A 27,899-nucleotide genomic window follows, 5' to 3' on the forward strand; every position below is an offset into this window, starting at 1 on the left:
CTGTATGTATGCCCACTAAATGCCTTTAACAACGGGTACCGTTGGTTGTGGATTTAATTAAGACGGATGGTTGAGACAGACCCTGACCAGATCTGGAGTAAGGGAAATCTTCAGTGCTTGAGATGTTAGGGAGGCACGATTTCACGATGGGATTGCTTTCACTCCGGAGCCCTTTATGGCTAGTCCCCAATTCTCCCAGTGCTTTTGTCTGTCCTAATTTACTTCCCTTGTGCCTCTGTTAAAAGGTTCATAGCCTGCCCACCTTCAAGTAGCGTTCTTTATTCCCCCCGCAGTCAGATGCCGAGCGCCTAAAAGGCAAGATTTCCGGGCACTCTTGCACGGCCCTTCCCCCTCCTCCAGAGGAGCACCACCCTCCGCCTCTCCCCCCTACCCAACTGCAATCCCTGTAAAAGTTCGAGGGCTTTCTGTCCAGTGGCGACAAGCAAACAGGTAAGGAGCGACTCGAACGCGCCGAGCACTAGGTCGGCGCCGGGTTGATGCAGTCCCTGGGGGCAGCCCCGAGGCCAGGAAGGTGGGAAACACCTCTTTTCCATAAGGGTCTGGGAAAACCCGGTGAGGAAATGAATCGGGAAGGGATCGGGAGGGAAAGAGAGGGATGGGGAGGGAGGAGGAGGAGAGGGGAAGCGTGGGAGGGAGGAGGCGGAGGAGCTGGCGCAGGGGTAGGACGGAGGCGGAGGAGGGGGAGGAGCTCCGGGCGGCGGCCACGCGGCCTGCTCCGACCTGCGGGGCCCGCGGCCGCATGGCGTCTGCCTCCGCCGCGGCCCTTTCGGGCGGGGGGGCCCGGAACCTGCTCCGGTTCCTGCGGCTGGTGGGGCAGCTCAAGGTGAGCAGGCGCCGGGCGGGGCCGTTTGGGGCCCGGCGAGCGGCGCGCGGGGAGAGGCCGGTGTGGCCCCCGCGTCCCGAGCTGCAGCTGGCGGGGCCTGGGGCCTTCGCCCTCCTCGCGCCCTCCCTGCCTCGCAGGGGTGGGCCCCGAAGCTCCCCTGGGCGCCGGGACGCGCCTGCACAGTGGGCGGAGGAAGCGGGGCGGCTGGGCTCACCGCAGGCCCAGTGAAGTCTGAGCCGGGAGAATCCTGTGTGGGGAGATGAGCCTGGTGCAAATCCGGGAGGCCTGCGCCGCCCTCCGTGAGGGTTCTGGAGAGCAGCTGGCGCGGTGATGTGTGGGACCCTCCCTGCCCGCCGGCTTCAGCCCAGAACACACGTGGGGCTCACGACCCCTCTGCTGGGTCTCCGAGCAGCCGCTGGTGGGAAGAGCAGAATCCATCAGTCCGGCAGATGTTAAGTGGGTGCTTTAAATCCTCTAGAAGTAACAAAACTTTTTAAAAAAGATATATAATGTATTATTTGTTTCAGGGGTACAGGTCTGTGATTCATCAGTTTTACGCAATTCACAGCACTCACCGTAGCACATAACCCTCCTCAATGTCCATCACCCAGCCACCCATCCCTACTACCCTCTTACCCAACAGCAACCCTTAGTTTGTTTCCTGAGATGAAGAGTCTCTTATGGTTTGTCTCCCTCTCTGATTTCATTTTGTTTCATTCCCCCCCCCCCCATCCCCTACGATCCTGGATCCTCTCTCTGTGTTATTTCTCAAATTCCTCGTATCAGATAGATCATACGATAATTGTCTTTCTCTGACTTATTTCACCTAGCATAATATCTTCCAGTTCCATCCACGTCATTGCAAATGGGAAGATTTTGTGGTTTTTGACGGCTGCATAATACTCCATTAGAGATCTTTATTACATTTGCTTTATCGATTCGCTGTTGATGGACATCTAGGACATTCGCTGTTGTGGACATTGGTGCTGTAAATATTGGGGTGTATGTATACCTTCATGTCACTGCATTTGTATCTTTAGGTTATATACCCAGTAGTGCAATTGCTGAGTCGTAGGGTAGCTCTATTTTCAACTTTCTGTGGAACCTCCATACTGTTTTCCAGAGTGGCTGCACCAGCTTGAATTCCCACCAACAGTGTAGGAGGGTTCCCCTTTCTTTGCGTGGTTGCCAACATCTATCATTTCCTGACTTATTTTTAGCCATTCTGACTGGTGTGAGGTGGTATTTTATTGTGATTTTGGTTTGTATCTCCCTGATGCTGAGTGATGTGGAGCACTATTTCATGTGTCTGTTTGGATGTCTTCTTTGCAGAAATGTCTGTTCATGTTCGCTGCCCATTTCTTGATTGGATTATTTGTTCTTTGGGTGTTTCGATATTTGTTCTTTGGGTGTTGAGTTTGGTAAGTTCTTCACAGATTTTGGATACTATAGCTCTTTATCTGATATGTCATTTGCAAATATCTTCTTTCATTCTGTCAGTTGTCTTTTGGTTTTGTTGACTGTTTCCTTTGCTGTACAAAAGCTTTCTATCTTGATGAAGTCCCAGTAGTTCATTTTTGCCCTTGCTTCCCTGGCTTTTGGCGATGTTTCTGGGAAGAAGTTGCTGCGGCTGAGTTCAGAGAGGTTGCTTCCTGTGTTCTCCTCAAGGATTTTGGTGGATTCTTGTCTCACATTGACGTCTTTTATCCATTTTGAGTCTGTTTTTGTGTGGGTGTAAGGAAATGGTCCACTTTCATTTTTCTGCACGTGGCTGTCCAATTTTCCCAACACCATTTGTTGAAGAGACTGGCTTTTTTCCATTGGACATTCTTTTCCTGCTTTTTGAAGAATAGTTGACCATAGAGTTAAGGGTCCATTTCTGGGCTCTCTATTCTGTTCCATTGACTTTTTTTTTTTTTTTTTAACAGAATATTTTATGTAGTGCACATTGGAGTTGTATTCTGTGTGGTCTCCCTTTCCATTTTATCCTCCTCTACCCATAACTGGAGATTTTGCAGAATTTCTACAAGTTAAAAGCAGATTATCTGTATCCTGCCGCTCTTGCTACTGTATATACAATTCTTCAGAAGTGTTGACTCCTGGGGAGAAAATGCAGTCTCACAAGATCGCATCCTGATCTGAACAGAAGGCAGAATCATGACTGGGGTAGCAGGAGCAATTAGAAAGGCCTTTCTCCTTTCTACTTCCAGACGGGGAAGTCTGTTACTCACTTTTTCAAGTTCAGAGCTTTCACCAGTGTTTTCTACATGTGTTGAATGGGGTTGTTTGAAGGCGAGAGTCTCAACTCTTATAGCTAAGAAAACACAATATATTATAGTTTTATTTTTATGTCTAAAGGACCCATGTATGTTCCATAATTTATGCCTTAGTAATGCAGAGTAACTCGACCTTTTGGACCCTTGCACTGTATACTTGTGAATTATTTCTCCCTCTCCTCCTTCTTATTCCCCGACCCCACTGGTTTGATTCCAGATGTTGATCATTTGGTTAGTTAAGCATTCTTCCACGCTTTCCGAGAAACTATGACCCTGCTTCTATACCCTCTTCTTTGGGCTTCTCTTAAAGAGCATAGCAGATTAAATCCTCATTTTTATAAGCTTCTCTCTCTTCTTCCTTCTCATCAGAGAGTCCCACGGACTGGCTGGGTATACAGAAATGTTGAGAAGCCAGAGAGCGTGTCAGATCACATGTACAGGATGGCAGTTATGGCTCTGGTGACCAAAGATGAGCATCTTAACAAAGACAGGTAAGCCAACGTGAACTCTGATGTTTGTTAGAATCTCTGGTCTGTGGGTATGTGCCACTTCTTGTGACTGACGCCTTTATCTAATTCTTGAAAGTTTTTAGTTGATCTGTCAAGAGAAATTACTTGAGACAAACCATATAGGTTCAGGCTGTAGGAAGGGTAATTACGTGTGTTGGTTGCTTCAGTTGTAAAGTGTGTTCTGGGTTTTTTCTTGGCAAGTGATAGAGTCTGCCGTGATCTCAAGAAGAGAGAAGTGTGATAATATGATTTCCAGGGCCTTGACAGTGAGTGTGCTGTGTCTAAAATTCTGTCAGTGTAATAGTATGCTGTAGCCCTTTCATGAATACTAGCACCCATTGGTGGGGTGACTTTTTGGAGGAGTATGTGCAAGAGGTAGCTGAGAAAGGCATATTCTCTCCTTCAGTCAGCAGGTGTCTAAAATGCTTTTTGAGCACAGGACACAGTTTCCTAACAAAGTAAGACAGAAGTTAATCTCCTGGGAATGACACACGTCCCAACTGGCTTCTATAAAAAGCCCCAAATTAGTTACGTTCAAAATTAGTTATGTTCAAATTAGTTAGGTTCAAAAATTAGTAAGCTTGGGGGTGCCTGGCTGGCTCAGTCAGTAGAGCACATGACTTTGGATCTTGGGGTCATGAGTTTGAGCCCCACACCAGGCTTAGGGATTACTTTAAAAAATAGATAAATACATAAAAATTTTAAGAAAAAAAAAAACTAACAAGATATTCTAATAGAAGAGGTGACATGTGCTTGGGTGATCTTAATAGAGGGGGCGGAATGGATCAGAGGTGATCTCTGAAGAGCTGACCGGGTAGGGAAGTAGAAGGCACAGCGTGCAGAGAGGAGGGCATAACAACGGAAGCCCCAAAATTAAGGGTCTGTTTTGGAAATGATAAGTAAATCAGTTTGATTGTAGCAAAGTTCCATTAGAGAGCCGAGGAGCCCTGTTACTCTATAGGTGGTAGAGAGGTGGGATTTGGGGCAAAAAGCACAAGACGAACATGCTGTAGAATAGAGCTAACAAACCCAAGAGTAGTTGGAGATTTAAACTGGTGACGGAGATAGGCTGCAGTTGGTACACCATGGGGAGGTTGTTAGGCCTAATCTTTATTACTGATCATCATAGCCATTGGCCTAATGATCAACATGTGCCAGGAACACACAGGATCCCATTTAGTTCTTATACCAACCTTATGATGTATTACTGCCCCTTTTTTACAGATGATAAAATGAAGGATGACAGAACTGAACATTTAAAGAAATTAAGTCACTTGGCAGAAGTCACACGGCTAGTAAATGGTTGTTGGATTCGGACCCAGATCTGTCCTGCTCTGCCCTGCTCTGCCCATGTCTCTCTAAAGAGCCTCATCTGACTAGTATATTGGGGAAATGATTAGTTCTGAGTTTTGTATCAGGAAGTAAATGCCATAACCAGATCATCCCCTCCTGGCTTTGTCATCTGAAGTTGTCCACCTTTTAAAATGATAGCCATTAAAACAATAACAAAAAAATTCATGCGAAACAGTTTCCCCTGCATTCATGTTTTATCGTGTTGCATATTAACTAGCACTTTCAAATCAGAATTGTTGTTGGTTAGTAGAAGAGAATTACTTTAGAACATACTTCATTAACATACCCTGTAAGGGTGGAGGGGAAAAAATGCATCTTCACGATAGTCTAGAGAAGGAACTTGTAGTGAATCTAACTGTGTCCCCATTCATCATTTCTCGTCTGGTCAGATGTGTGCGCCTAGCCCTCGTTCATGATATGGCCGAATGCATCGTTGGGGACATAGCGCCAGCAGATAACGTCCCCAAAGAAGAAAAACATAGGCGAGAAGAGGTCAGTGTTAACTCTTGACTCCACCGGAGACCGCCAGAGACCACTGTTGCTGAAGCAAAGCTAAGTTCGTTGGACCCGTGGCAGTAAGAGAGAGCACAGAGTCTGAGCAGTGTCTTGGGGTGGGGGTGGGAATCAGGAGCTGGTATTTGTAGGGTTTGAGGGTCTGGGCTGGAGGATGGTCAGATGGATCTTAGGAGACGGGCCACTAGTTAGATTGCACAGAGTGTTAAGACAAAATAGCGTTGGATTGGTAGAACTGGTGAGGCAGAGTCTCAGTGAGGAGAGTCTGGAGGAATAAGCAGTTAGTGCTTACTCTATCTGGGCCGTGAATGGTCTTATCTTCTAGAAGCAAGGATTTCTAGAAGTAGCGCACTGGTGTTGGTTGTTTTCAACCTTGTTTAACACGAGATCAGGAAAGTAGGCCTGCTCTCGGCCTTGTCTAACACAGGGACAGGAAACTGTTAGGTTTCTATTCTCATGAGTAGGTGGACATAGATAGTGGACATAGATAGTATGGCTTTCATTAGCACAAGGGAAGTAGCTAGAACTGGAGGGAATTCTCCATCCTGGTTAAGCTCTTTGGAGGAAAATGCTGTAAATCACAAGTCTAATCATTATTATAATTACTTGTGAATTTTCAATTAGTCTTTGATTTATTGGTTAGAAGTAATGAATAATATTTGTAATAGTAAGAAAGGAACATCAGAAAAATATTAAATCAGTATCAATTTGGACTCTAAATCCAGAGCCCAGGGCCAAAGAGGAAGACATATTTGAGGCAGAGGTCAGAAGATCCAGGAAGCTTTTTTGTTGTTGTTGCTGTTTTGTTTTTTGATGTTGAATGGCTGGTTCTCAATTCAGGGTTATTGTGAGCTACTTTTATTACAGGAGATTGGTCCTGTACTGCTCAGTGGATAGAACCTTCATTGAAATGCTTCAGCAGGGCAGGGGGGCTTGACTACCTGTTCTCAGAGCTGGGGGAGTCTGGAGTTAAGTAACCTGCACTATTTTTATCCCCTGAGAGGCAAGAAGGTCCACAAGGAATGCTAGTTTAGGAATTCTGACATTATGGGAACAGGAGAACTCGTGTAAGGAATGCGTTCTTCCTGCCAAAATACAGATCAAGAATCTAGGCTCAGTATCATGATAGCCTATACAGAGGGAGAAGGCCGAGGCACTGTTTCTCTGTAGGAGTCTAGACTGACGTGAATAGAGTACCTGGACTGACTGGCAGAATTACTACGAAGAGAAACCAATGAGTTCAAGATACCGAGCGGCAGAAAGGAGTTCGCTCTGAACCAGGGATGTGAGCGATGGCATGCTGAAGACGAAAGGAATGGGGAAAAAGACCCCCTAATTATACAGCTCATTTCAGGATGCAGGCTAGTTTTAGTCAAGGGTCAGTCCAGACATCGTGGAGGAGAAATGGTATATCCAAGTACCGGAGGGTCCTCAGAGACCGTGCAGGGACACAGAGCAAGGAGGAGAGACAAACCGTCCCGTGAAGGTAGATCATGAAGTTGAGGTTTCCTCCCCAGCGGAGCAGGTCAGAATCCTTAGGAGAAAAACAGCATCCCTGGGCAGGCTCTCCACTCGCTGGAGATGGGAGAAGACCAGCCACTGTTTTGACAGTGGGGAGGCCTGGCCAGTGACACCTCGTGGAGGGGCCTCCTGGGGCATGAGCAGAGAGAGAGTGCTTCTGCCCTCTTGGGCTTCCTATCCTGGCAATGATGGGACTCTTTCCAGCCTCATTATACCTCCTGGCCGCTGCCCACTCCTACGTTTCCCAGAGGCCGTAATCTGGAGGGACAGGGGAAGCATCTTGAAGAACCACAGGTTCTAGACAAGAAACAGAAGGCTTGGAAGACGGCCGAGAGTCCATTGCCTCTTTCTGCCGCTTCTTAGGATTTGGGAACAGAGAGAAAGATCTGGAAGGTGAATAATTCTTTATGCAGATGGTGTTTATGAACAAGATTTGGATGTCTGAACCATGCATTAAGATAATTAAATGAGGGTTTCTTGGCTCAGGGTGGAATGCACATAATGAGAATCGGGCAGCATGATTTGCCCACGGGCTAGCCAACTGCATCAGGAAGGCTTAAACTGAAGTAGGAGGGAAGGAAAACACTTGGCGAACTTGGAAGGCTGATTGTTTTGGAGGAGAGTATACAGTATTAAGATGAAAGGGAAAATGAGGGCACGGAAGAGAAAGTTTAGGGCCAAAAGCAATATTGTCTGACCCCCTCCCCAAACAAGATAAAACAAACTTTGTATTATAACGCGAATGACGCTTCATAGGGACCATCTGGCACCCGTGGGGTGGAACTCAGGGTGGGAATACAGCGATAGCAGGTCATACTGCCTTTTGAAGACAAAAACATGAAGTCAGAAGGCAGAATCATGGTAGGTATGTATCTGCCAGGGTTCAAGTTGCTGAAAGTTGCTGAAGAACCAAGAGGTTAAAAGGAGGAGAACCAAGCTTTATTATGGGAGTGAATGTGGCAAAATAGAGAACCAAGCTTTATTATGGGAGTGAATGTGGCAAAATAGAGTGAACATTTTAGAGAGTGGTCATCATGTGCCAGACACCATGAGCTTTGTGTTACCTGTTTCATCCTCACGACAGCCCCCCCTCGGTAGATGCATGCCATGATTAGCCCCATTTTACAGATGCGAAACCGGAAGGACAAAGAGGTGAAGTACCTTGCCCAGGGTTCCACAGCCAGTCATAGGCAAGTCAGGCCCAAACCCCAGTTGAATCTTTTGCAGCGAACTCCTATCCTGCTCAGCCCCACAAGTGATGTCTGAAGGATGCGGGATGCTTTCTGGGTGCCTGACGCAGAACTGACCCAGGATGTTTGCTGAAAGCTTAGGCAGGTCAGGACTTCTGGCAAATCCCTGGCACGCTTTGCTAATGGGAGGAAGCTAGGAAAATTATCACCCTAAATCAGTGTGTGGACCAGGTAAAACTCCATATAGAAGTGGGGGTAGTAGGGCTCACATGGGGAGGGCAAGTCTGACGTACGCAGCCAGGTACCCCAGGGTTTAGCGAAGTCGTTTTCGGACGGTTCATTTAAAAAGGTGGGCACAGTTCTGTGCCATGTGTTAACAAATAAGGAGCATCGACTATGTCCGAGGTCTCCAAACGCAGTCGGATTGTATGATAACAAATGATATCAGTGAGTAGAGATCCAGAAAATCATTGTTCAGTTTTCAAGAAGAGAACAACAACATGTTTGTTAATCTGTTTTGGTTTTTCAAAGCACATGATGGTTTTATTCAACAGGAAGTTTATCAGTAAGTCAGTAACTGGATGTGATCTCCAAAAAGCTGATTTCAGTCTTAGGCTGCCTTTGTAGAAATAGAGTATCTGTCATAACAGAGGCGTGGTTCCATTCTTTCCCACTATGGTCAGAGCGCACATCAGTCATTGTTTGGTGCTGGAGTAAAATACTCTAAAAGCTTGGGTTTTTACATACCTATAAATACATATTATTTAGTTCATTCTTTTCAAACAAAAGCAATAGACAGACTTATGTTTTTGGAATAATGTAGAGAAAGGCAATCTGTTTATAAAGATGCCCTTAATTTTTGAGAATGCAAAGATTTTCTCAACCATTTTACTAGAATTTATGAAAAAGAAACAAGGGAGAATGCAGACACAGCCTACCGTAAATTTGATACCACTGAGGGAGGCATGGTGCTACAGATCGTTTGAGATGGTGAAGTTACTTAAGGCTGCTCCATGACACTGCAAATACAGTTTGCTCTGGGAGTAGTGGTATTCTGTATTCTGTATTTTCTCTCTAGCCTCTGCTGGACAAATCATGCAGATGTCCCTCAAGTGGCTGGTTTGAGTTATGTGGTCCTCCCGTGGACCAGTCCCTGTGGCTTCCAGATTCTGGGAATCAGAATCAGAATCAGAATCCAGATTCTGGTCCAGCTGGGTCACTTGACCTTGTGTTTGTGTGTGAGGGAGGGATGCTGGAGGGTTGGAGGTAGGCTTAGTGGTAGACCTTCATGGACAGTTTTCAGCTTGATATAAGAAAGTATTTTCTGTCAGAGCTGCCTAAAGCCCATTTGGGCAACCTCCTGCGGTGCTAGATTCCCACGCCTGGACATGTTTACAGAGGGAGAATAAGAAGTGATCAGGGATGCTCTTGAATGGTTCCTGGATGATGTAGCTACTTACCTTTTTTTTTTTTTTTTTTCATTTTTAAATTTATTTGTCAGAAAGAGAGAGCACAAGCGGAGGGAGTTGGAGGCAGAGGGAGAGAGAGAAGCAGGCTGCCCAGTGAGCAGGGCGCCTGATGTGGAACTCGATCCCAGGATCCTGGGATCTTGACCTGAGTCCAAGGCAGACACTTAACCAACTGAGTCTCCCTGGCGTCCCACTAATTGTCTTTTAATATCATATCCCCTTTCGACCCGTGTGTCTATGAGCCCGCAAATACTCTCGTGTTATTTCCTTTATGTTAATGACAGTAACTGCCCATTTGTATAGTGCTTTATGTTATGCAATAAAAACATTAAGAATAGAAAATGAATACAGTAATATACAAACAGTTTTGAGCTTTGTAATTCAGTGTTACTTTCCTGTTCTTGTTCTCAGGTTTGTTTTGAACTTTAGTATGTTTCTGTTTGGAAATTTACACGGGCATCTTGCCATTCGTCCATAAGATGTAAAATCCCTGGCCTCACTTCTGATATTTCTGTAATCATCTCACACCCTCCTCCCTCCTTGTCCTTTTTTTGGTGTCTGGTGTGGTGCAGACCACAAAACATATGCTCAGCGAAGCCCACGTGAATAAATACACACGTTTCTTTAATGTGCACAACTGCCCTCCTTGTAAGCCATAAATATTGTCCAAGATTCTGACCTTTGGGGAGCCATTTGCAAGAGTTTGAGCCCATGATTTGGCTTTTGTAGTTGAGTTGTTCACTAGGTAAATGTGATCATGATTAAAATAACTGTTATTTCAGGAAGCCATGAAGCAGCTGACCCAGCTCCTCCCAGAGGATCTCAGGAAGGAACTTTATGAACTTTGGGAAGTAAGTATATATGATAGGTTGCATTTTAATGTATTGTGATTGAATTTATATGGCTCCTCAGTGTTTTAGTTGACTTAGATTGTCATCACAGCTGTCTCTAACTTACTGCTTTCTGGTTTGTGTCTGTTTCTCACCTCCTGGCTGCTGCAGGAATTGCTCCTGGCTCATAGAAATTTTTCTTCCGTCCAGTTTCCCCATTTCCCTTGACACCATAATGCCTGGCATAGATCTTGACTCACAGTCCCCTGATTTCCTGTTGCGTTGCCTTTGCCACCTTCGCTACGTCATCCCTACCCATTTCTGGTCCTTGGAAACAACGTGGACCCTCACCACTGGCTCTGACCTTGGACACATTCCCCTCTCTGAGCCTGTTGCCCATCTGTGAGACCTGGAAGGGTGGTCCAGGGCTGAGTCGGGTCCACGTGAAGTGCTGCCAGGATGCCCCTGGGGGATGGGGGGGGCCCTGTGGGTGCTCACTCCCCACCCAGAGCTTGCTGGCAAGGGGGGAGGCCGTTTGGCTGGAGGGAAAGGGAGGAAGAGTGGAAAGAGCCAAGAAAGCCATTGTGTTCCCATTGCTCCTCACTCCTAGTGCTGGTTTTCATTTGTGAAGGGAAAACAACAGCAAACAGACCCTCGTCTACCGCAGTTTCTCACTTCCTTCCAGTCCACACTGGCCCTTCCTTGCTGGAGCCCCTGGTGCCCCTCCTTATCCTCCAACATTGCTGCCTCACACTGTCACTTCTCCTGGGTCCTTCAAAGCCCTGCTCCCTGCTCCTGCCTTCAGAGGCTGACTTTCCACCTTTTCTTTTCACATCCTCCGCCCTCCGCCCCGCCTTCTCTCCCCGGAGCCTCAAAGCTGGCAGAGTTCCCTTCCCATTGCCCAGCGTGCCATGCCGGGTCAGCTCTTCCCTTGATTTGGGAAGCCTGGGGGACAGGTTGAGAAAGTATCAGTGTTGAACGCTGAATAGATGTGTCTCCTAAAAAATGCCATTTTACTCAGTGGTCTGGTTCTGTGGCATGCTGTCATTTCTGTGGTTTAGCTGGATTAGGGGGTGACTTAAGCATCCTTTTCTTGTGAGGCAGCAGGCTCTGATGCAGAGGGCAGGGCTGGGCTCCAGAGAGACCTGGATTTGAACCCCACTTCTCTTGAGGTGAGGGGCTTGGCTCTGGCCGGCCTGTTTCTCCTAGAACGTGGGAATACAGCTCCACATGCCCTTAGCCGCAGTTAGGAAATCTACAGAGTTCAGGGAGCCATTTAAAAACAAAAGCAAAACAAAACCTGATGTAACTTGATCTCACACAGTAAAATCTTACCTGAATCACTATGAGGTTGTTTAGAGTCCACCTGCCCTGACCCACCTCCCTTAGTGTGAAATCAATATGCTTTAATGTAGAAATACTCAATCTGTTTGGCAACCGAGCCTGCCCTGGACCTCACTAGGGTTTTTCTATAACATGTACCTGTATGTCCCATATTATTTTCTAAATTAAAAATATGCTGAAAACTGAAACGGTTTTTAGGTAAAAGACTGTGGGCCATTAATGCCTGCCTTGCCAAATAATTGTGAAAATTAAATCTAGCAAAATATGCATGTCCTTTAGCCGGAGGCTGGCTCAGGTGGCGTCTGTTACTAGTTATAACGGGGTTGCTTCAGGGATAAGAGTCCCTTGTGCCAAAGTATGTACTCGCAAGTGAACTTCTGGAACACTATGAGGATTGAGGATAATGGAGTGGAGTTGGGCTGCATTTCATACACAGGAGGAAAAAAAATGGCAGTGAGTTTATGAAACTAATCCCATGTCTCTAAGAAGGAAAGACTCCCAGAATTTGAAAACGTTTTATAAGAATTGGTACCCTTGTGTCCCCTAATTATTGTGAACACAGTGGCAGTATCTGTTAAATTATTTTCTCAGTTAGCAATCAGCAACTGGCTCAAAAAAACTTACTGCAAAATTTACTTTAATTGCAAAAATTAACTTACTTTCAATTTACTGCAAAATCTCCTTTAATTAAGTAGCTTCCAAATGAAAACATGACAAAAAGACTTTGGATTTGAAAAAATATATATAAAATTCAGAGCATTAAGTGACTTGATAGCCCCCCAAACAAGTGATAGTTTTATGATCTTGTAAAAGTCATTGGTTGAGTTAATTAAGCTTGTTAAGGAAGATCTCAGGCCAGGTACACAGTTGGCCACTTGGAATGTTACGATTCTCAATTTCTTTCTTTCTTTTTTTTTTTTTTTTAAAGATTTTGTTTATTTGTTTGACAGAGAGAGAAATCACAAGTAGGCAGAGAGGCAGGCAGAGAGAGAGAGGGGAAACAGGTTCCCCGCTGGGCAGAGAGCTGGATGCGGAAGTCGATCCCAGGACTCTGAGATCACGACCTGAGCTGAAGGCAGAGGCTTAACCCACTGAGCCACCCAGGTGCCCGACAATTCTCAATTTCTCGAGAATTGTTGCTGGGCCAGCCAAGAGCTTAAAAGAAAATAGCAAGGAATTAAATAACTTCATTGGTAAGACTGTGGGATGTTGATTGGTGTGGAGGAGAAAAATTGCGAGCTTTTTGCTTTCTGGCATGAACGTCACGTTTGCATACTCTAGGAGGTTTGGGAGTTTGTTTTTCTATGAAGAGCCAGAGCGGGGGAAATGAAGACCATATAAATAAGCAGCAACACATTTTTCAGATAGAATTATAGAGATTTATTCACCGAGAATAGTATTCATGGCTCTTAAACTTTCCTTAAGCAATTCATACATCCCTATGAACGAAGTAAGGTCAAGAAGGTAAGGTCACTAGGGCCCAGAGGTACAGACTGAATCTACAAATAAGTCCCAGTGTTTACTCTCCACGGAAGAATGTGCATACGTATGTGGGTGCCGACGCTGGCGGGCACATGTGTATTTAAGTTTATTTAGAAATCATGAAAATGGAGCAGGAAAATGGACATCCGTAACATCTAATATTATTTTGTAGAGAGAGTGTTAAACATTAGAATTGTCCCATTTCTTGGACCATTTCTCCCCATTCTGTGCCTATTAAAGCCTGTATTTCAAGAACTGGACTATCACTCTCCATAATACATGTTTCTCACAGCCCACAGACTCTTCTGACAAAAAAGCCTAGCTCTAGGCAGTACCTCAGAAGAAGATAATCCTCTCCCCTCTTCTTCTGATATGGATTGAGTTGTGTCCCCCTAAAATTCACATGTACCTCTGAATAAGACCTTATTTCTTATTTGAAGATAGGATTTTTTTTTCTTTTCCATTCAATAGTTTATTCTCAATACCTAATAAAATATAATACATGATGTAGGCAATAAATATTTGTTGAATGAATTGACAGGGCTTTTTCTTGATACTGTGAAGGAATTTTTTTTTTAAATAATTATATTTCAAATTTTTATTGTTCACCTTAAAATATAACTATATTATTTCAAGTATTCTCCAAAGAGGAAATTATAACTGTGGAGATTTTTTTTTTTTTTTGAGATAGGATTAAAAAAATTGTGGGGGGGGGGATTGAATTGTTACAGAGGTAATCAAGTTGAAATGGGATTATTAGGGTGGGTCCTAATCCAATATGATGGTGTCCTTATAAAAAGGGGAACTTGGACACAGAGACATATATTGGGGGAGCACCATGTGAATATGAGGGAGGCCTTCTGTAAGCCAAGGGGAAGGACCCGAAACAGATCTTCCACTCCGCCCTTGGAAAGAACCAATCCTGCCAACATCTTGATTTCAGCTTTTACCTCCAGAGTTATGAGACAATAAATTTCTGTTGCTTAAGCCTCAGGATGTGGTTCTTTTTATAGCAGCCCTTGAAAACTAATTCATTCTCATTCTCTCTCTGTCTTTTTCCTCTCTCTCTCATACCTTTGGTACTATGTAATGGCTACTTTCATATTCTTAGCTATTTTTTAATTACCTCTGTATTCTGTCTCTTTGGTTCTTTACTGTGTCTGTTAGAATTTTGTAAATTTGAAACTAGAAGAACACCTGTGTCCTAGGGTCTCTTTGGTAGCAGGTGACAAAGCCTGCCTCCTTGTTCAACATTTTCCTTCTCTCACAATGCAGTGTGGTGGTTAACTGAACAAGCACTTACAGGTTTAGCATATTGACACCGTATCACTACCTTATTTGTAGTAAGAGACTCTCTTAGTGTTCTAGCACTGCTGGTAAATTTCAATTACCAGAAATCTGGATGGCTTTAAACAAGAGAAATTTATTGTCTCACGGTCCTGGAGACTAGAAGTCCAAAATCCTTTGCTGGGCTTCTCATAGATGCCTCTTCCATTTTCCTTCCTTCCTTCCTTTCTTTCTTTCTTTCTTTCTTTCTTTCTTTCTTTCTTTCTTTCTTTCTTTCTTTCTGTCTACCTGTCTACTTATCTATCTACCTATTTATTTACTTTAAAAGAGAGAGTGTGTGTGAGTGGGATGCGGAGGGGCAGGGGAGAGAAAATCTTAAATAGGGTCCACACTCAGTGAGGAGCCCAGTTTGGGACTTGATTTAATGACCCATGAGATCATGACCTGAGCTGAAATCAAGAGTTGGACGCTTAACTCACTGAGCCACCCGGGCACCCCCTGAGAGATCCCTCTTCTGGCTTTGGCATTCCTTTCTTTACAGACACATCGCTCCAGTCTGGGCCTCCATAGTCAGGTGGTGGTCGCCCTGTGTCTATATCCACACCCAAATGTCTCTCTACTTATAAGGACACCAGTCATTGGATTAGTACCCATCCTAATCCAGTATGACTTTATCTTAATTTGATTACATCTGCGAAGATCTTATAAGATCACATCCATAGAATCCAGGTAGACATGAAATTTTGGAAAACGCTATGCATCCCAGTATACAGACTCTCCTATTAACTTCAGCATTTTTATAATTTGTATCCATCGTTAGTGCTTGGACTTCAATATCCAGTTTCCAGGGTTCAGATACTCTTGTTTACTACCAGTATGGTCTTGGACAACTTACTCAATGTCCTCATTTATAAAACGGCAATAGCAATAGTATACCTATCTTACAGACTGTATGGCAATCAAATTAATTAATATATGAAAGGACTTGGAATGTTGCCTGATGCATGGTAAGCTCTATCTTTCCTCCATCTCCAGTCTGTATGTTCTGATTTTGGTTTAAGAAAGTATGGTCATTCTGTATCCGGGGAACTTAGAATAGTACAACTTACATAGAAAATGCCAGTTGATTGACTTCTGAAATCTTAATCATAGCTCTTCGCCACCATAAATAACTGTCAGCACAGAGGGTCATGTCTGTTTAATGCAGTTAAACGTCCTTGATTATAAATTTTCTTGGTCATAGAAGAGTGAAATCAAATTTCAGCAAGTCAAGAGAAAACACTGTCATTTTTCTCTGAGTATCACAGAAAGTTGTTCCCCCACCACCTGCCTTTCCCTTTAAAGAAGTATCCTTGTGAGTCCCCAGACAGAGCAGGAGCCGCTCCTCAGGCAGGATGCTTGGTGTACCCACCTGTCCCAAATTTTCTCGCCCTGTTGCCCCAAGTTCAGTCAGTTGGAGATACAGTGGGTCTACAGGTACCCTTTAAAAAAGTCTCCATACCAAGGACTTCATGGTTCAGGTGCAGTATTTTATTGGGGAGTTTGATGCAGAGCGCCATGAGGATCCTAGGTCCCTGAGGGAGAGTCACTTCCACCGAGTGGAAGACGCAAGAGAGAAACTTCTCCTAACGCTTCCGCCCACCGGCCTGTCTCCAGGGGAGAGGGAGGAGACTTCTGGCCTCCCTGCCCCTTCCTTCCCTTATCTTCCCTTTCAGGACCCAGACTGTATCTCTTTTCTGCTTGAACTCCTTGTTCTTCTGTTGCTTCTCAGAACTCCAGTCCGAGTCATTTGGATCATTTGGCTCCCGAGTCCCAGCCAGAGGCTGCAGAATGCTGATGCAGGGACCTTCCTGTCCCTGCCTTAGGGACTGGCATCACTTGCTTCCCACACAGCAGGCTCTGCTGAGCCTTCTCAGGTGCCAGAAGCCACCATGCAGCCTCTCCATCTCTGGCCCCACATCAGCTGCCCACCCCTCTCTTCCTCCACCTACTTTGTCACTCTTTCCCCAAGCTGATAACAAATAATCTTGCCTCCTTCAGTGAGAAGAGAAAAGCTTCCAGATGGAACGTTTTCAGCTTTTTGTAAGCCTCGTAAGTAATGTTTCTGTACCCTATTTTGAAATAAACTTCCCTGGACACCACATTTCCCTCCTTCCCTTCACCACCAAATAGGGCCTTGTCTCCATGGCCTGCAGGCTGCCCTGTGACTCGGGCCCACCATGCGCAGCTCTGGCTGAGGTCACGGACTGCCTTGTGTAGCTCCATCTGGGGGAGTCTTGCCAGTCGCCCAGGTGCCCCTGACGCCTGGGCCACAGGTGTTGGCTCGTTGCAGCTGTCTCATCCCTCAGGTCTCTGACGTTGCTGCCTCCAGATTTTCTTTGTACCTTCCGAGCTCTTTCTGAGTTTGTGCAGGTGTCCCTCTTTCTTGGCCAAGTTGGTCAGGGCCGATGTTCCCTTCCCAGGGCTGTGTCCTTGGCCTCCTGCTCTCTGCACACTCCTCCCAGGCTTCCGGGGTCACATCCTGATAATTCTCTGTGTTCTCCTGAACATCTTCCTCCTCAGCTCCAGACGCACAAATCCAGCAGCTCCACCTAAATATCTTGCTCAGCTGGTTCCTGGCATCCTCATTTTCTTCAGCCATTTTTATTATTTTTAAAACCATTTTATTGAAAAGTAAAATACAGAAAAGGACACAAACACCTGTGTATAGCATAATGAGTTACTGGAAGGATAACATCCTTGTAACTACCGCCTACATCAGGATTTGGAATTGTCGGGGGGCACCTGGGTGGCTCACTCGGTTAAATATCTGCCTTCCACTGGGGTCATGATCTTGGGGTCCTGGGATCGCGTCCTGCATCAGGCTTTGTGGGAAACTGGCTTCTGCCTCTGCCTGCAGCTCCCCAGCTTGTGCTCGCTCTCTCTCTGTGAAATAAATCAATAAAATCTTAAAAAAATTTTTAAAAGATTTTATTTATTCATTTGACAGACAGAGATCACAAGTAGGCAGAGAAGCAGGCGGAGAGAGAGGAGGAAGAGGCTCCCTGCTGAGCAGAGAGCCTGACTCGGGGCTCGATCCCAGGACCCTGGGATCATGACCTGAGCCAAAGGCAGAGGCTTTAACCCATTGAGCCACCTAGGTGCCCCCTAAATCAATAAAATCTTAAAAAAAAAAAAAAAAGATCTGGAACTGTGCCACTCCCACAAGAAGCCCTTTCTTGTGCCCTGACCAAGGCCAACCACTCCCTTCCTCCAAAAGTAACCACCGCCCTGATTTTCACAGGGATCACCTGAATTTCCTTATGGTTTTGTGACCCAAGTGGTCATCCTCCTACATTCTAGTTTAATCCTGTCCATTTTTAAAGTTTTTTTATTTTTATTTTTTATTTTTTAAGATTTTATTTATTTTACAGAGAGAGAGAGCACAAGTAGGCAGAGAGGCAGGCAGAGAGAGAGGAGGAAGCAGGCTCCCCACTGAGCAGTGAGCCAGATGCGGGGCTTGATCCCAGGACCCCAGGATCATGACCTGAGCTGAAGGCAGAGGCTTCAACCTACTGAGCCACCCAGGCGCCCCAGTCCTGTCCATTTTTTTAAAAGCTTAATGTATCTTTTAAATCTCCTTTAATCTACAGTTCCCCCTCCCTTCTGACCCCCAGCCCATCTCTTTCTCTTTCTTACAAATTATCTATGGAAGAATCCAGAACATTTGGCTTAAAGAGTTTTCCATAGTCTAGGTTTTGCACACTCATGATGCAGTTCTGTTCCTCTGCTTTATTTTCTGCACATTGGCCTCTGAATCCAGAGCTGGATCAGACTCACATTGGATCTTTTTGGCAAAACTGTAGATGGTGTTGGAGTCTTTGATTGTGAGGCACATAATGTCTGGGTTTTCTTGGTGCTTACATCCCTTCATCCCATTGAGAATTGTAATATACTATTTTTGTCTTGTTTTCATTTAGTAGCTGAAGTAGTTGTACCCGCAGAGGCTTCCTCCTCCTTCCTTCCTCCTCCTCCTCTCTTCTGTTGCAGTTCATCTAGGAAAAGTGGGGTATTGACTTTGGTCACTTCCTTTATAGCAGGCGGTGTAGTCCAGCCTCATTCATCTGCAACAGCCAGACCTCCTGTTTTTTTTGTTTCAGTAGGCAGTGTAATTTCCAGACCACAATATGTGCAGTCGGGTGCTTGCTGCTCCTGGGTTGTCTATGGTTTTTATGCTTTTTAATGGACAGAGTTAGGGTATATGTGTGTATCTGCCTTGTGGGTTCATGATGATATTTCCAGAAATTCAAATACAGTATTGCATGGTTTTTACTTAATCTCTTGTATGGTATGTCTTCACCTCCTCTACATTATCCTTTCTTCCACACAAGGAATCCTGATTATATGGGCTTTATCCTTCTCTACACATGTACCCCTCTCAGAATAACAATTGTATATAGCACAATCATCAATTCCATTTACTGAAAACAGTTTAAAAAACTGTTTTGCCTCTGCTATCTCTATTATTCCTGTGGTTTTTTTGTCATTGTACTCTACCGAGATCGTATTCTGTCTAGATTGTTACATTACCATTACATTACATTAACCATAACGTATTGTTTCTTACACCTCATTGAATCTTAGTTCTGCAAGTATCTGTTGATGCTCACTACCCGTCCTTACATCAGTTTGTCCTGGTCATTTTGGCTGTCTGAAACTTGTCCTCTTGTAGGTTCTTCAAAAAGGGCTCATAGGAACAATATGCTCTAAACTTGCCTCTGTGTTCTTTATACTGGAAGGTCATTTTCACTTGATAAATGAAAATCCTTGGCTCCCAGTTTCTTTGCTTGAATGTCTTAAAAACATTACTCCCATTCTCTTTGCTCATAAAGCAAAATCTAATAATTTTATTTTTTTATATATGTCCAATGCTTTTTCTGCATGGGTGTCTGAAGGATTTTTTTTCATATATATGGTAATTTTATTAGATTGTGTCTTGCTGTTGGTCCTTCTGGGTAAATATCCTTAGCTACTTAGTGTATGTGTTCAATATATACTTTCAGATTTAAAAAAGAATTAATTTCAAGAAAAATTTTTGAATAGATTTTCTTTTACTTTGGTTTCCTTTTTTCCTCCAAAATGCTGACATATCTGTATGTTGGTTCTTCTTTGCCCGTCTTTGATATTTGTCACCTTCCCTCAGATCCTTTACATCTCCTTCATATCTTTTTGGCTTCTAAACCTAACCTTTTCAATTTCTATTTCTTTTAAGGTATGTTTAAGTATCCCTGTGTTTCTGTTTGCTTAGCCTTCACTACAAAATGACTTTTCTTTTATCTCTAATGTTTTCTATGTGGTTCTTTCATGTCTTAACATTTTCTTAGCATCTTTTAGTTATTTTTGAAATAGTTTCTTATAGATTTGATCCTTTTAGCAAAAACTAAGGATGTCTTTCTGATGTGAATTGTCTGTAGAGATGTCATTTTGCTCCTTGCTCTCTTTAGTTTCTGGTAGGCTTGTATGGGACCTGATCTCTGTGCTTTCTGATCTTTGTTGCTCATTTTGATACACAACTAGTTTTCCCAGACTTGTGGAAGGAAACTTGGTTCAGATAACTTAAAAAAAAAAAATTATTTACTAGGTTGAGAGGGGAAAAAGGGGCAGAGGGAGAGGGAGAGAGAGAATCTCGAGCAGACTCCCCATTGAGTGCAGAGTCTGATGCAGGGCTTGATCCCATGACCCTGAGATCATGACCTCAGCTGAAACCAAGAGCTGGACCTTTAACCAACTGAGCCACCCACTTGCCCCCAGATAACTTTTTGAACTTCACAGAACTTCCTTGTCTGCTTTGTTGTTTTTTCTTTTTCTTCTTTCATTCTTTTTTTTTTTTTTTTTTTAACGTACTGTTAAAATATATGGTGGCCTGCGTTCAGAGATTCCCTGGCTTTGTTCTCTTTCCCCACTTTTATCTGGACTTTTTCTTTTCTTCTTGTTATCCTGACCCCACTCAGTTTTGATTCCACCCCCAGCAGTTTCTCTTTCTGTGGGGCCCTGTTCTGGAGAGAGCCGCCTGCTGGTCAGGCTGGCAAATTCACCAGGGCTGGGCTTGCGTCAGCGGCTGCTGGTGCTGAGGGTCTCCTATTCTCCGGTCCGTCCCATGCCCTGTTGCTCCTGCTGATGGAAAGCAGGACTTATGGCTAGAGGTGATTTGTCCCCACTTCCCATATAATTTATGGTTCGTGGTAACATTGTGTTCTGTAGTTTTGTTATAAATATTCATTAGGTTTTGGTTTTGCTCTTTCTTTGCTCTGTCAGTTTTTTGGGTCTCTTTTTCTCCCCTTTGCTCCCTCTTGAGTTACCCATGCCAGAAACAAGGAAGTCCTTTTCAGCCTTTCCTTCCATCCACGTTCATATTTTGGTTCACTTCTTTGTCCTTAGTGTTTCTCAAATCTGCCCACTTGTCCCGTCTTCACTGCCATGAGATTAGACCAGACCAGATTCTCCTAGCTGCTCTGCTGGTGCTACCAAGTCTCAGAGCCCGATTTTTCTGCCTCCAATCTAGCAGATTTTCCCCATGGAAGGTAAGATGATCTTTCTAAGCACAGATCTGATCATGACCCTTCTGGCCTGAAACCTTCCAGTGACGTCCAGTCGCTGCGTGATAAGCTGAAACCCCTTATCACAAACCACAGGGCCTTTCGGGAGCTGACCCTTCACCTGCCTTCAGCCTCTTCCTCCTACAATTAATTCTGCCTCCTGTCATGAGAAACTGCTTGGATTAAGCTCTCAAAGATGCCATGGTGTCTTCTTACTTCTAGAGCTTTCTTGGCCTCACTGTTTTCCTTGCCCTGCCTCATTGTTGGAAAATGAAATTGGAAAGTGCCTGTACCATTGCTTCTTGAGGAAAAACCCAACAATTTATATTTTTAAAAGAAATATGTAATTTCACCAGAATTTGTTATACAGTGTGTGGTCATTGCTTAATGGTCTTGAAATCTTTTTTTCTTACTTCCAATAAGAGAAAAATCCTGAACTGCTGTGCCTTGAGGACATTCCACTTCTTTTTTGTTGAATAAGGAACTGGAATTATTAAATATAAATACATGATTTTAAATGTGAATAAGTATTTAAATAAAGACAAGTATTTTTAAGGGCCTTTGAAGTTAAACAAAATGTATTTGGTTTCATATTAAAACGATTTCCCTGTATACTTTTCAGCTTTATCAAAATCCAAATAGCTGCGTTTGTAAGAATAAGACATCTAATAAAAATCGAGAAATCTTAAGTGATTCACATCACATCACCCTGCCAAGAAAGCATGACAGGCTCATTATCCGGACGCATCTGGGGTGGAATTACAAATGAGAACTTTGCAGGGAAACCAGTTGGGAACACTCTGGTCTTAATAGAAAAACGATTCTATATAGTATTAACTGGGACTTGTGGTTGTGTGACAGGTGTCCTGCTCTACGAAGCAGCCCTCCTGGAGCTTCTTGTGTCAGGTTTGCACTGAGGAGGGAGGGACCGGAGGGCAGAGGAAAGGCAAAAAAGCTGCTCCCGGTCCACTGCCTTTAGCACCACCATGTGACCAGGACATGGGCACACACACGCCGTTGCACAAAGAACCTGCCGGTCTTGCCTGTGTCCTCCAGAGTCATACCCCAGGGGGACCTGTTTGGAAAGCAAGGACAGAGGTTTCCATTGTAAAGGGGTCGCCAGAATTCAATGAGAAAGCTAGAAATTCACTAGAAATTCACAAGGAAGTCTGACAGTTTTTAAATGGGGAGGGAAGTAATTTGAGAAGCATGTGATGAAATAGTAGCTGGAAGTTAAAAAGACCACCACTCTGGTGGATGAAATGACGATCTCGAAGACAAGGTACTAGCTGAGAGGAAGAATGCTTGGAGTGTCGAAACGAACAGCTGGGGCTCTGGGGGCATCTGGCAGACTGTACAGAATGGCAAGCATATCCCTCTTGCACGGGGTGCTGAGAGTGAGCGGGGACGTCACAGAGGCAGCGTCTCTGCGACGGGCTTGTGGGTGCGGTGGCCAATACAGAATGTGCTTCTAGCTACGAGTCTGATTTCAGTACTAGAATCAGAACTCGCCTGGAGTACCCCGTCCCGCAGCTCTGACCATGCTGTGTTCGTGGCCCCTTTCCTTAGGAGTATGAGAGCCAGTCAAGTGCAGAAGCCAGGTTTGTGAAGCAGCTGGACCAATGTGAGATGATTCTGCAGGCATCCGAGTATGAAGACCTGGAGGACAGACCCGGGAGGCTGCAGGATTTCTATGATTCCACAGCAGGTACCCTGGGTTGTGTTCAGTAAACACTGTTGTAGCTGGCCTCACTCCTAGTGTAGTGACTGACGGCGCGTTAGTGGGATCTGCTGTCGTTACCTTCTAATGACACTTTCCTATGGAGCATCTGACTGGGACATGGTGGGCTTCCCAGGGAGGCGCAGCCTGGTGTGTGAGAGCACTGGCACCCTGGGCCCTGAGCCATAAGCCAGGTTCGCATTCCCACCTGCCTCTGCACCCCTGGGCGGTGTCCTGGCCTCTCTGTATCCTCCCTGAAAAGTAGAAAGCATAGAGCTTACTTATTGGAGTCACAGGTGGGTTTTGAGATTCAAGAGAGAATATCTATGAAAGTGCCTTATAATCTGGACGTGCTTGATAGAAGTAAAGTCATAGAAGATGGAGGTAGAAAAAGAGATGTTAAAAGTAGAAAACCCCAAACAGTTGAAGTCACCGTGGTCATTATAGTGCTTCTTGGCGCAGACCTGGAGTTCAGCTGGTTCTAGTTCTGCCTCTTGTAACGCATGTAACCTCCAGCAAATTACTTAACCTAGCTCTGGGCCTTAGTTCTCATATTTTTAAAATAAGGATAATTATAGGGGCACTGGCCTGGCTGAGTTGGTAGAGCACACAACTCTTGATCTCAGGGTTGTGAGTTTGAGGACCACGCTGGATATGGAGATTTTTTTAAAAAAATTTTTTTAAAATAAGGATTATTATAGAATCTACTTTATAGGGTTATTTGAGGATCTAGTGCGAGGTGCTTAGAATAACACCGGGCAATAAGCCTTTGCTGTCTTCATTGTGATACAATTCCTGGCGAAGCTCTGTACCTGTAGGACTGCTGACTGTGTGGCTCCCTGGAGCATAGCTCCGTCCTTCCTCGTCTCCCCCACCTCAACTCCGGAGTCCCTCAGGCTCAGCTTGACCCCCATTTGCCCTCAGAGCGCTGCTAGAGTGCCCCTCTGGGACTTCTCAGGACTTCATGTCACTCCCGGCTCTCAGGCGGGGCTCCAGGATATGACGTGCTTCATCACGAGGTTGATTTGATTTTCTTTCCATCTTTTCCAGCCCCACTTCCTCTGCCTCAGACGAGGCCCTTGTTATTTCTGTATGGACTCTTGTCATCACCTGCTAACTCCGCCAGCTGGGCTCCCAGCTCTTCCCGGAGATCACAGGGTTTTCCTCCTCTGCAGACATAGTTATTATCATATCTTCATTTTTAAAACTTCTGTGCTCAAAAGCTCTCCCATCTGAGGCCACTCCTCTCCCTGGTCTCCTTTTGTGATCCTCCCCATCAGAATGAGGCGTTCCCTTCTTTTTGCTCAGTCTCCATTTGGTCTAGAGCTTTCCACAGTGTTGTGACAATCTGACTTGTGTTCTCTTTAGTGATGTTTCTTGTTGGGTCTCTTCCCAGACCTCCAGTTGCTCATCCTACACCATAGTCAACTCTTTGAGGGCCAATACCAGGTTTGTCCCATCTGTTTTTGATACAGGTGGTGCTCAAAAATGTCTGACTTGAGTTAACTAGAGTAGCAGTCTAGACTAGGGATCTGCAGACCATGGGCTCATGGGCCAAGTTTGGACTGCTGCTTGTTCATATAAATAAAGTTTTATTGAAACAACCACACTCATTCTCTATGTATTGTCTTTATGTATTGTGGCTATGTCTATGTATTGTGGCTTTTATAGCCACAGCAGCAGAATTGAGTAGACTTGAGTAGCTAGCAACAGAGACCACATAGTTTACAAAGCCTAAAGTATTTACTGTCTTACTCTTTACAGAGGTTTGCCGACCCATTGTAAGCAATGATTAGGTTCCAAGGTAGCATATTTTGCCAATAATGTAACTAAAATACAAGTCATGTCTGTGTAGTGCTTTGCATTTTAATGCTATCATTTTTTATTTTGATATATTCACAGTGAAAAATAGAAAATGAAACATGAAACTCCTAGAAGAATCAAAAAATGGGATGTAGGAGGGTCATCTGGTTTAAAGTGCACATTTTATTGAGGAAGAAACTTGAACTGAGAGTTTGATGGGTCCTCAGCTGAACTGAGGTTAAAATTCGCTTTACTTTCCACTCTGGTGCACTACTCTATTAAAAAATTAATAATTAGGTGGTGCCTGGGTGGCACAGTGGGTTAAGCCGCTGCCTTCGGCTCGGGTCGTGATCTCAGAGTCCTGGGATCGAGCTGCGCATCGGGCTCTCTGCTCAGCGGGGAGCCTGCTTCCTCCTCTCTCTCTGCCTGCCTCTCTGCCTGCTTGTGATCTCTCTCTGTCAAATAAATAAAATCTTTTAAAAAAAATTAATAATTATAAGTAATGAAAACTGATGTAAGAATGGTTTCCTACTTATCCCAATAATGCTTGAAGAAAAAAAACAAGTTTAGTTAAGGAGAGATGAAGATGTACACTGTGACCCTTACGAGGATTTCTCTTTTTAGAAAACTGCACCGTGTGAGCGTGGGGCTCGAACCCATGATCCTGAGATCAAGAGTCAACATGCTGTACCGACTGAGCTAGCCAGGTGCCCCATTATGAGGATTTTGAAGGGAGCATAAAAGCTTTTGTTTGATAAGATATTTTTAATTCTCTAATTTAGTCAGCACTTACGGCTTTTTCTCTTTTCTTTTTGAAACTCGGTGTGTTGAGGAACAGCATGGAGGCCAGTGTGGCTTGTGGGGGTGGATGAGAGGAGAGGGTTGCAGGTGAGGCTAGAGAAGTGGGCAGGAGCCCTCCAGCCAGTATAGGAGGTTGGCATGGACTCTGAGCGAGATGGGGACCCCTTGGAGAAGGTGGACTACAGGACAAGTGTGATCTGACCTGTGTTTTGAAATGGTCACTTGGGCTGGAAGTGGTGAGACTGACTGGGGCCATTGCAGTCTCCTAGTGGTTTGAGCCAGGTGGTAGTGGTAGAAGAAGGAAGGACTGGTCAGATTCTGGTTATATTCTGAATATAAAGGTTGACAAGATTTGTGTGGTGGTGTTTATGAGAGAAGTCCAAGAATTTTGGTCTGAGCAATGACAGAAGAACGGAGTTGCCACTAGATGGAGAAGGTGGGGGAAAGACAGGTTTCAGATGAGAAAATCAGGGGTCCCGAAAGCAAAGGGAAGAAAGTGTTTCAGGAGGGGAAAGAGGAGCCTTCAGATTTAGCCACATGGAGCTAATTGGCATGTCCTCAATAAGAGCTATTTTGGTGGAATGGTGGTAATAGTCTGATGGCATGACCTTTACACGCGTTGGTGCCGAGGATGGCCAGGAGGCAACTAGGAGCATAGAGGGCAGCCCCAGGCCCAGTAACAAGAGCCGTGTGAGAGAGGAAACAGCCACTGTGTAACAAGGCTGCAGGGAAAGCCATAGCCTCAGGACAAGCCAGACATTAGGGCAAGAAGATGAAGGGAAGGTTCAAAGAAGAGGTTGAGAATAGGGAATAAATGGAACAGAGTTAAATGTAGAATGAACAGTAAACAACAAAAGGCACTGGCAAAAAAAAAACAAAATAAAACAAAACCTCCAAAAAACAGAAAAACAGGGAGTGGATGGTGGGTGTAATATTCCCGTGTGCCAGCTACATGGGAAGATAGCTTGCAGGCTGGTTGCTGCCCAGGACAGAAATCTGGGAAGGCTGAGGGCCAGGGAAGACTGCATAGATCAGTGGGTTTTAGTGTAGAAGTGTTTGCAGAGAGGCACGTTTGCATCCTGGGACAGCCTAGACCTTCTGTCTTCCTACTAGTCTTTCTGATGTGGGTGCTTTGTTCCCCTCCACTGCAGTTTCAGAAGGGACAGGGATTGCTCTCAGTTCTCTAGGTGCTGTCCTACCTGAGTTTCTTTGTAGTTCCTGGTAGATGCATTCAGAGGCAGCCTGGTGAGGTTTCTCTTAGCTCTGCCTAATGGGACAGTTCTTTGTTCGATTCTCATCCCTAATGCTTGGAGGCATGCGGGTACGGAGCGTGATCTTCAGAACCTGGAGTTGTGTTCTGCAGAGCCCCTGCATAGAGTGAAGCACAGAGCCGAGCCCCTGACAAGCCTGGGATCAAGCCGGAGACACTGATGGATTCTCTTGTCATTTTATTTTTCCCTGTCTTCTTGCCTTACAGGAAAATTCAGTCACCCTGAGATAGTCCAACTTGTTTCTGAACTTGAGGCAGAAAGAAACGCCAAGATAGCTGCTGCCCCTGGCACGCCGACCTCCTGACATGTCCTCTCTCCTGCTGCACTCCTGTGACAGACATCGTAGTTTTCATTTTCGTGGCATTGTGTTTAGCCGCTGTTGCCGTGTGGATCTCCCAGATGTGAGTCTATTTTCCGTTGCCCGGACTCCAGTAAGAAACATGTGATGCAGCCCGGATAATAAAAGAAGCTGGGAAAGAGTGTGGTCCTGAAAATGTCCTGAAAAGGCTGGAGGCCGTGGGGGGAAGCTTTGTATGCACTAAATAAATATTTAAAACCTTAAGCTTTGGAATATTTATTGGAGATTTTAAATAATTTTATTCTAAACACCTCCAGCCCTGAAGGCCCAATTCATGAAATGATGGAAAAATTAAGTCATGATGACTTTTGAGGACAGATTCTTCGGCTGACTTAGTGATAAGCCTCCAAGGAAGAGAACGTATCACAACGCATTTACGAAATGCTGCTTTGTTCAGACGATCGCTCTGTGGAGCCACATTGTTCATTTCACTGTGACCCGCTCTAAGCCCTTGATCATAGACTTGTAAACCTGTTAACAGGTTCTGCTTCTCCCCCTAATCCATTGGGTCATTTGGGAGTAAATTCAGGCACACAATGTCAGATGCCACTTGTCTTCCTCTGTAATTTTTTTCCTGTTGTTTGATTTATAAATAGACCTTGATTTATAGGAACATTGATCACCAGGTAAGAAATCTGTAATCAGAAGAGTATTATTACTGGGGTCGCTGCCCCTCATGTAGGGAACACTGGCCTGGTTTCCTTCCCTCATTTCCTTTCTTTGGTTGAGTAACCTACCCTGCTGGCCTTTAAA

At 44.7% G+C, this 27,899-nt stretch overlaps 1 protein-coding gene across 1 annotated transcript; it reads left to right on the top strand.

The window, feature by feature from the left end:
• The first annotated feature begins 686 nt into the window (after window positions 1-686).
• Window positions 687-27,350, top strand: HDDC2 (HD domain containing 2). Its single transcript, XM_032339635.1, has 6 exons — window positions 687-844; window positions 3,490-3,611; window positions 5,372-5,474; window positions 10,458-10,526; window positions 22,763-22,901; window positions 26,995-27,350. Exons 1-6 carry the CDS (start codon window positions 761-763, stop codon window positions 27,090-27,092), a joined length of 615 nt encoding a protein of 204 aa, XP_032195526.1. The 5' UTR covers window positions 687-760; the 3' UTR covers window positions 27,093-27,350.
• Window positions 27,351-27,899: the final 549 nt, after the last annotated feature.

This window comes from Mustela erminea, chromosome 4, assembly GCF_009829155.1.
Source record: "Mustela erminea isolate mMusErm1 chromosome 4, mMusErm1.Pri, whole genome shotgun sequence".
NCBI lineage: Eukaryota > Metazoa > Chordata > Mammalia > Carnivora > Mustelidae > Mustela > Mustela erminea.